The sequence below is a fragment of the Pristiophorus japonicus genome, chromosome 5, assembly GCF_044704955.1.
Source record: "Pristiophorus japonicus isolate sPriJap1 chromosome 5, sPriJap1.hap1, whole genome shotgun sequence".
NCBI classification, from domain to species: Eukaryota; Metazoa; Chordata; class Chondrichthyes; family Pristiophoridae; genus Pristiophorus; species Pristiophorus japonicus.
The window spans coordinates 97,721,510-97,731,278 of record NC_091981.1 but is presented as its reverse complement, the minus strand read 5'-3'; the positions used below and the strand labels follow the sequence as shown (position 1 = coordinate 97,731,278).

Here is a 9,769-nt window from a genome sequence, read left to right as displayed (position 1 = left end):
GCTAATGATCCATTATAGTCAGTGATCTGTTATAGAAAATTGAACAGGTGAAAGGAAATTACATTCATTTGAAGAACAGTGCCAATACAAAACAGCAATTACAGAATTTGAGAGTAGGTTTAAGAGACACAAACCTAATCCAAGCCGAGTGCCAATTAAACTTTCCCATTATACTGCAGTCCTAATCCAAACATTTGAAACTTGGCAAAAAATGTAAGGAAAAAACAGAAATTCATTATGAAAATTGGCACTCAAAGATGAAATGAGATGCTACCAATGATAAGTGGAAGAATAAACATTTTATTAGACCACAACTCAGACTATAAACGGCAAGACAGATTTATTGAACATTGAACAGGTGAAAGAAAGTTAAAACCCAAGAACAGTGCCCAGTACAAACAGCAATTAGAGAATTACAGAACAGGTTTGAGACACACAAACCTAATCCAAGCATAGAATGCCAATTAACCTTTCCCAGTATACTGCAGTCCTAATTCGAATAATAAAAACTTAAACAAAAACTAAGTCATGCATTTTCCAGATTTAATGGCCACAAGTACCATACATTGTTAGTATGGCTTAAGGGCGCTCATGCTTTGAAATATTGTCAGTTTTATTCATGAACAGTAATAATTAAATCAGGATATTTAGGAAGAAAAATCTAAATTACCCAAACATCAATTAGTTTCATAAGGAGTTAGAATAGCACAAGATACTGTGAACATCCAATATTTTATTTATTGTTACACCAAACATCAAAGAACATAAGCAGTAAATATTTGAAATGGATAGCAACAATAGCAGCAATTCGGTCTCTATTTTTAAAATATAAAAATATTCAGGAGCAACTGCCAGTTACTACTGAGGTTTAAAGAAGCTATGATTCTTTGCTTGAGTTTTTTGTGGGAATATTAACTGTCAAAACTGACTGCCATTTTACATTACTGCACTTTTAAAAATATACAAGTAAATGGGGAGCCAAATTGGGTTTAAAATCAAGCTTTGGTACATGAACGTAGTGGAGCAAATAGGTTAAATACAGGTCCTCCCTCTTCATTCCTCCTTTGGTGAGATCCCAAATCTCAGGTAGGTCATCTTTGGAGGTTCATCACCGGAGCCTCCAAGGAAGGAAAACTTAGTCAAAATCAGTGTGGTGCACCATCACATCTGGTAATGGGCAGCTCAAGAGCAGCATAGAGGGAGCCTTTGGAACCAATCACCTGTCATGACACAGTGACCTAAGGAAGCAGGAGGAAATAACTTAAGTTGAGACAGGGCCAGAAGAACAAAATTGGGTTCCCAGCTTTGTAATCAGTGCAAAGCCAATGTGATTCTGCAGTATTGGGTTTAATGTCACCAGGCACAATGAGCTATCTATAAAACAATTTGAATTAAAAAAAAATAAAAGTGCCTCCCTCTTCTCTCCCTTTTGCAGCATTTTGATTTCGTCCATAAATCAAGCAGGTTTTACTGTAATTTTCTACAAGTTTAGTATTCTTCTCCCCTTGTTCCACGCCTCTCCAGGAAAATGAATGTGCATGCAAGTAAACCTGAATTCATTTTTGTGAATACTTCAAAAAGCCAAGACTTCAATACACTGCTGGTGGTTAATGCTCTAATTAGGTTGTTTTTTTTCTTTAAAAAGGTTGTTTTATTTTTCAAATAAGAGCAGTAACAGAAAATCTATGCCAGTGAATCACAATATCGGTTTTAGTATATTTCAGGTACATGGTTTGATACACATTTACTCTACATGGCTTGAGTGAAAATACAACTTAAAAACTGCATACTGCAATCTTATAAATTCTGTCTCTTTCACAAGCAACTATGATCTATAAAAAAGGGGTAGAAAGAGAAGGGAAACAGAAAGTCTATATAGCTGGCAAATTACTAAATCTGAAATGCATCTTTCAATTGCTGTTTTAGAATATCGTTTGCTGTGCAGTATTCAAATTCCTAGAATAAGACTTTGATAAACTGAAAACAAATTGACCCAAGTTCTATTCAGCTGAATAATACACAAGACATCATAACTACAGTACAGGGAAGAGGATAGAGGAAACCAAACTTAAATTATTAATTTGCTTAGCAACGCTAGACACCTTTATTTCAGATACCCTTTAGGAATGGTTGCAAGAAAAAAAAAAAGGCCCAAAAGCTGCCATACCAGTATATCAGAATATTTCTATAAAACTTTCAATCTTGCAATATTTATTGTGCAATTACTGGAGACAGATAGTCTGAAGTGTATGCTATGGACAAAAAATGAACAATTGATTCACTTAATGTAAATCTGATGCAGTTCATTGTTAAATAAAAGACTAGTACATAATTTGAATAAACAGAAATTAAATATAGTTTTATAGTGTTGAAATTCTTGTCTGGACATTGGATATATGTAACTCAAATATAGTGGGAACTTCCCTGTACAATTTTTTAGTTCATTATATAATTGTTGCTTTATACATTAATACAACAGCTTGCATTTTAAAAGTGCCATTAAATGTAGAAAAAAACATCCCTTGTGCTTCAGAGGTGTAATTAAACATAAATGGATGCCAACTCAAGAGAGGAGTTATTGGGAGGGTGTTCAAAATCAGTCAAAAAGATGTTTTCAGACGGGCATTAAAAGGAAGAGACGGAGGCAGACAGGTAGAGGAGTTTAAGGAGGGAATTCCAGAGCAATAATTGACTTCAGCATCCCTGGTTACAGAAGGGAAATTGCCCAAGTTTCCTACTGCTGGTCACTGTGACCCCTGCTAGAAGTGTACATGTTTGGATGTCTGGTGAGGGACATAATTAGGCTCATTGGTTACAGACCATTTAACCACTGACTGTCAAGGCACATGCACAACCAGATCTTCCAGACTTTAGATTAAGTCAATAAAACCCACTAATTAAAACCCCTATCCAATTTGGCCCTCCTCAACTCTCCACTTCATGACTTCCTTCTTTTAGTGTTCAATTTCCCAGTTTTAGTGTGAGGATTTTACTTTGTTTTGGCTCCAGACCAATTTTTCCCCTTTTAAAAAAAAATACAAAAATGAAGCATTGATAAAATGCAAAAGAAATTGTTAAATGTGAAACACTGGAAATCTGAATTCGGACTGCTTAGGTGACAACGATTATGGAACTATTCCCCAGCCTGAAGTCCACACCTTCAGGAAAGGAGAGACAGTTGGTACAAAAAAGGTAGCCAACAAATATATGATCACATAAGAAAGAGACTTATCACTAATCAGAATCTACCACTGTTTACCCAAAAGTGTATACTCATAATACGATAAAGATCTCACAGCTGGAAGAGGCAATTTAAAATGCTGCTGCATTCAAGAGTGAATTGCACATGTTCACACATTAGTAAAACCATGTGAAAAGTTCAGTCGTAATGAGACAAGAATACAGCAGCAAGCAACTCTGCAAGATCGTAACATTTTTCTGCAAGCTTTTCCTGATCATAATAAAATTTCACTCAGCCATTGCAGAAAATGCTCACCACCCATGAAGTAGATATTGAATAGGTGAGCACAATGTCCAAGAGTTTGATGCAAAAATAGCAAGTGAATGATGCAAGCCATTTAATATTTAAATCGGCCAGCAACTTGTGGCGAGGAAGAGATAAACCATGAATTACGAATTGCCACAAGTTGCTGACCTATTTGCGCCATTAGCTTCGCAAAAGTAGCAGCTCACACTTAACATCCCTTTGATTTTCATGAAGTTTTTGCACATTAATTGCTCATTAAACTCACCACAGAAAGTGAAATGAACAGCTCAAGTACCCTTTTAATGACTGCATAATTGTTAATGACTGCCAATCAACCTCAATTGCCCAGAAAATGAACAATTAAAAATGTGGAGGATCATTCCTTCAGGTTGTGAATTACAGTTGGATTTTTTTAAATTCTTACTTTTCTATCTCTCCGCCCCTCCCCCCCCCCAATCTTTCTTCCCCTCTCTGTACCTGATCTGACACCGAATTCAACCACTTTCACTTTCCTCAGTTTCTTTCTCAATCCTTTAATCTCATTGGTTAAGGAGCAACACTGCTGGTCCCATTGTTCATCAAAATCCCAGATGCCCTGTTATCAGCTCGCACTTCCAGAAACTCCGTGGGAAAATTTCTGGTAAACCTAAATATGCACGAGCAAGTCTAAAACAGGGCATGGTGCGAGATGTCCCGCTCCAGCAAACTCTGGGTCCATGTCTGAAAGTTTGGTCAATTAGCACACAATATTTTAGCAAAAATTGATTTTACCTAGATATGTACTGAACCAATGATCTATAGTTGATTTTGTTTTTAAACTGGGTATTAGATGATGGAATTTGTAAGTGATTAATGCAAGGCAGAATTTTTAAAGAAGTGTAAAAAACAAAATCAACAGATTGTTACAGCATTCAAAAGCTGAAAAATTTCTCTTATAAAACAAATTGGAAATTCATTCAATTTTTTTTTAAAAGCATACCTAGTGTTAAATTGCAAACTCAATTACTTAATGAATCTTGCACATTATGATTTACCTGCAGGTATCTTCCAACATAGTCTATTTGTTTTCTCTAACAATCTCAATAGAACTGAGGCAGGTTAAAAAATAAGTCTCTTCTGTCTACTAGCTTTAAGTGTTTTGAGAATTGAGCTTGGGCAGTCCAACGTGCACCAGCCTACAGCACAAAAGTAATTGGCAAGTTCACTGAAACAAGACAGGATAGCTGGTGTGGAATGTGGTTGGGACAGAATAAATGGCAGCTTTACTCTGCATCTGGCTGTGCTATACCTGACAGTGGAGTACTTGATGCTACCGGGTGCCTAAAAGTTCCATTCTCTAGCACTAACAAGAATTTATTAAGATCTTGAACTTACACAATGTTCACTGCAGAAAGCAAAATCTGGTCCAAACGGCGGCAGCCATTCATTACACTTGCCCACAGACTTTCTACAGGATTTTGCATTGGAACTTACTGTAATTAGAGAGCCATTTCAATGCAGCGCCCTCTGGAGGGGATCTAGGAACTAGGTGAATAGGTGTGTATCTCCATAAAAACATTCCAGATGTATGCTCTCTTTGATAATCATCACCTTATGGTTCAATATGATATCAGCCGTGGCTCAGTGATCGCATTCTCGCCTCAGAGTCAGAATGTTGTGGGTTTAAGTCCCACTCCAAAGACATGCACACAAATTCTAGGTTGACAATCCAGTGCAGGACTGCAGGAGTTCTGCACTGTTGGAGGTGCCCTCTTTCAGATGTGACATTAAACAGAGGCTCCGTGTACTCTCTCAGGCACATGTAAAAGATCCTATAGCACTATTCAAAAGAGAAGGGGAGTTCTCACTGGTATCCTGGCTAATATTTACCCCTCAACCAACATTGTTAAAACAGATTATCTGGTCATAGCTCATTGCTGTTTGTGGAACCTTGCTGTGCACAAATTATCTGCTGCATTTCCCTACACTACAACAGAGATTACACTTCAAAAGTACCAAATTGGCTGTAGAGAGCTTTGGGACATCCGGAGATTGTGAAAAGCACTATGTAAATACAAATTCTTTATTTAAGTTCTTTCAAAATGTTAATTGTGACATTACCTATTTTTACAACCAGCTATTGTTTTTGTGGATTAACAAGACTTCTACAGAAACAGATTATAGATTTATAAAGAAACAATGACCACTGTCAAGTGGGAATATTAGATTGAGGCTACTGAACTTAGCAGTAGTGAACACATGAATGCAAGCAACTTTAAAAGGAAAATATTACTTATTCAGCAATGTGGGGCGATACATCATACTGCATTCTGATATACGGTTTGGCTACCTCACAAAAACAGTAATTGCAATATAAAGTATTTTATTTAACTGTTTATGCAACTTAAAGAAGAATTACTCATGGAATCTCAATTTCAAACTGTAATCAATTCAAATAGAAAATAAAAAAGTTGCCCAGTTAGTGCCGAATGGTTATGGACCGAGGGAAGACTTTTCAAATTAGGTTTTGATCAGGCTAGTCACCAAATACAGTATTGGAGGTCGCTGCTGAATGTTTAGTAACCAAAAAAAGCACCTCCAACTGAACATTTGGTCAATCTCCATTTCCAAAACTGCCAACTGTCTATGTTCTTCGTTTTACCAGAACCAATCTTGTGACATAAATTCGGCTAGCAGTTAGCAAGCTCTTGCTTCCACCCCACCACCACATCCGCACACACAAACCTAAACCATCTTAAGACTTTAAAGCGTACAAAAGGATTCAATTTTAATGGTGGCACAGCCAATCAAAGCTAGGTGAACAAGTTGTAAGACTAAAAAAAGGCAAAAATCACACTTCCTTCACTGATTCTAATGAAATACCAAAAGGAAACGGGTGCACATAAACCAAATAAAGCAGAGCTTTCTGATTTACTCTAGTTGGAGGGGGGGAGAGGGGGAAGATGAAGTAGATCAATTACAAAAATAGCATGCGTCAGCACAATACATTAAAAAAAAATAGATGCTTTTATGATTTCTAGCCTTTCACATGCGTTCCTGCCAATCCATGCTGGTTATAAATTATATTGCAATTCCCATTCTAGCCATATTGTTATTATACCATCAACTTCCATTTTGTGGTCTTCTCTTTCTACTGCTCCCACTCTTCTTCTTCCCCACCCCTCCACCAAACCAAGGCTTGATGCCACCGTGACAAGGAATAGAGAGGCAAGGAATAAAATTATTGTTCACCGAAACATCTCCTTCAATTATTCATCTTTCAAAGTCTGACCCTTGGCCTCTGAATCAAAATGAGGTTAATCCTTCTTTTCCAAACCTACACACTTTCCTTGCTGCATCATACAGCGGCGTACAATGCTGTCGAAGCTTCCCAAGTAAAACAGAGCAATTGTGCGGAAAAGGCCCATGGTAACGATCTATAAAAAAGAATCCATTGTTAAGTCAATGTTGAAAGAAACCAAACGGTTGGTTAAAATTTTACATTGCAATTACATGAAGAGTTCAATTTCCTCCCCTCAATTTATAGGCTTGACTGAAGTGAAACTTCCAGGAGTAACTATTTGTACTAACCGCTTCTACGCATGCGTCCTCCTGACCCCGCGCCCCCCCCGCCACCCCAGCGAAATTTGTACTAACTATTTTCTGCGTGTGCGTCCTCCCAACACCCAAAACCAAAAGTGGGGCCCCGAGCCACAAGAGAAGAGAGAGCGCGAACCATGGGGGGGGGGGGGGGGGGGGGGGAAAGAGAAGGAAGATAGAGAAAGAGAGCGCCTTGGGAGGGGGGTGGGGGGGTGAGAGACAGAGACACGGGGGCAGGGTGAGATCGGAGGGGAGAGGGGGAACTCAGGGAAGACAGATCACGTTCTTCCAACCCCCTTTACACCCATACCCGATTTCTCGGAAAGCTCGGTACATGTGTTACAAGGAAAATCGTTGGAGTGGGTGAAATCCAGAAGTCACGACTGCCTCCCTTGTCACGGTCACTATTCGCTACACGGCAGGTGATCCCCAGGTGGGCAGAGGAAATGTTTCAAGGACACCCTCAAAGCCTCCTTGATAAAGTGCAACAGCCCCACCAACAGATGGGTGTCCCTGGTCAAAGACCGCCCTAAGTGGAGGAAGAGCATCCAGGAGAGCGCTGAGCACCTCGAGTCCCGACGTCGGTAGCATGCAGAAAGCAAGCCCAGGTAGCGGAAGGAGGGTCGCAAAACCAGGCTCCCCACCCACCCTTTCCTTCAACGACTGTCTGTCCCACCTGTGACAGATAACAGTAATTCCCATATTGGACTGTACAGTCACCTGAGTACTCACTTTTAGAGTGGAATCAAGTCTTCCTTGATTTTGAGGGACTGCCGATGATGATGATGACTATTCCCTTCATGCCCAATAAACCTGTTAACAATCCACACACAATGCCCCATCTATGGCTGGGGGGGGGGGGGAAGAGAAGATAAGGTCATGTACTTGCACTGGGTTAAGGGACTTCGGCTGGGGGAGGCAGCACTTGCATTGGGGTAAGGGACTTTGGCTTGGGGGGGGGGGGGGGGGGGTGTCCTCTGTTCCAGATGTGTCCTCTCTGACTACTGAAGTCAAAATGGATCATGTTATAATGTACAAAGTTAGGCTGGGCGGTTCCATTTATACATTCCAGAGAAACTTCAGGGTGCACTTATCCTCCAAGGGGACCAATCAGCAATAGGTCATTTGACAGCCAATCAGAGAAACAGCAGCCATTCAGTTAGTACAAATAGCTGCATCCTTAAACTACACAGAATGGTCCATCAAATTACGTGTACATTTATTTTGACTTTCAGTAGACTTCACTTTCTTAAAACAAAAAGGTTCACTCCCGAGGAAGATTATTAATCTTAATAAGAACCATCCATAAACTGTAGAGGAAAAAAAAAGGAGCACAATAATACCTAAATCAGGCAGGTTAATTTCATATGCTGATAAATTTAAGAACTGGAATTTGATTCAAGTTGGTGATTAAGTGAAGCAGAACAATGCTACAGTGGATGCTCAGTCGATGAGTATATTCAAGACAGAGATAGTTAAATTTTTGGGTGAGTGGAGTTGATGTAGTTCAGCCATGATCATATTGAATGGTGGAGCAGGCTCAATGGACCGTATAGCCTATTCCTATTTCTTATGCTACAACTGGATCACAGGGCCAAGAAATGAACACCGACAACCAATAGCCACCTCACTTACCCCGCCCACTGGGGAAGCATTTAGAAGGATCATTAAATTAGGTTCAAGATACACAGCCCTCACTGTCACCAAGGGGATGTGAAAAAACCTATACATTCATGGTACACACAGATATTACTATAGGGAAACAAGAACATAAGAATTAGGAACAGGAGTAGGCCATCTAGCCCCTCGAGCCTGCTCCGCCATTCAAAAAGATCATGGCTAATCTGGCCGTGGACTTAGCTCCACTTACCCGCCCGTTCCCCATAACCCTTAATTCCCTTATTGGTTAAAAATGTATCTATCTGTGATTTGAATACATTCAATGAGCTAGCCTCAACTGCTTCCTTGGCCAGAGAATTCCACAGATTCACAACCCTCTGGGAGAAGAAATTCCTTCTCAACTCGGTTTTAAATTGGCTCCCCTGTATTTTGAGGCTGTGCCCCCTAGTTCTCGTCTCCCCGACTAGTGGAAACAACCTCTGCCTCGATCTTGTCTATCCCTTTCGTTATTTTAAATGTTTCTATAAGATCACTCCTCATCCTTCTGAACTCCAACGAGTAAAGACCCAGTCTACTCAATCTATCATAAGGTAACTCCCTCATCTCCGGAATCAGCCTAGTGAATCTTCTCTGTACCCCCTCCAAAGCTAGTATATCCTTCCTTAAGTAAGGTAACCAAAACTGCACGCAGTACTCCAGGTGCGGCCTCACCAATACCCTGTACAGTTGCAGCAGGACCTCCCTGCTTTTGTACTCCATCTCTCTTGCAATGAAGGCCAACATTCCATTCGCCTTCCTGATTACCTGCTGCACCTGCAAACTAACTTTTTGGGATTTATGCACAAGGACCCCCAGGTCCTTCTGCACCGCAGCATGTTGTAATTTCTCCCCATTCAAATAATATTCCCTTTTACTGTTTCCCCCCCCCCCCCCCCCAAGGTGGATGACCTCACATTTTCCGACATTGTATTCCATCTGCCAAACCTTAGCCCATTTGCTTAACCTATCTAAATCTCTTTGCAGCCTCTCTGTGTCCTCTACACAACCCGCTTCCCCACTAATCTTTGTGTCATCTGCAAATTT

General features: G+C 40.0%; 1 protein-coding gene across 1 annotated transcript in view; it reads right to left on the bottom strand.

The window, feature by feature from the left end:
• Positions 1-314: 314 nt before the first annotated feature.
• kdsr (3-ketodihydrosphingosine reductase) overlaps positions 315-9,769 on the bottom strand; it is a 71,022-nt gene continuing 61,567 nt past the window's right edge. Inside the window, exon 10 of the mRNA XM_070880795.1 lies at positions 315-6,903. Within this exon, the coding sequence (XP_070736896.1) occupies positions 6,784-6,903 (120 nt within the window). The 3' untranslated portion in view covers positions 315-6,783. The remainder of the gene's footprint in view (positions 6,904-9,769) is intronic.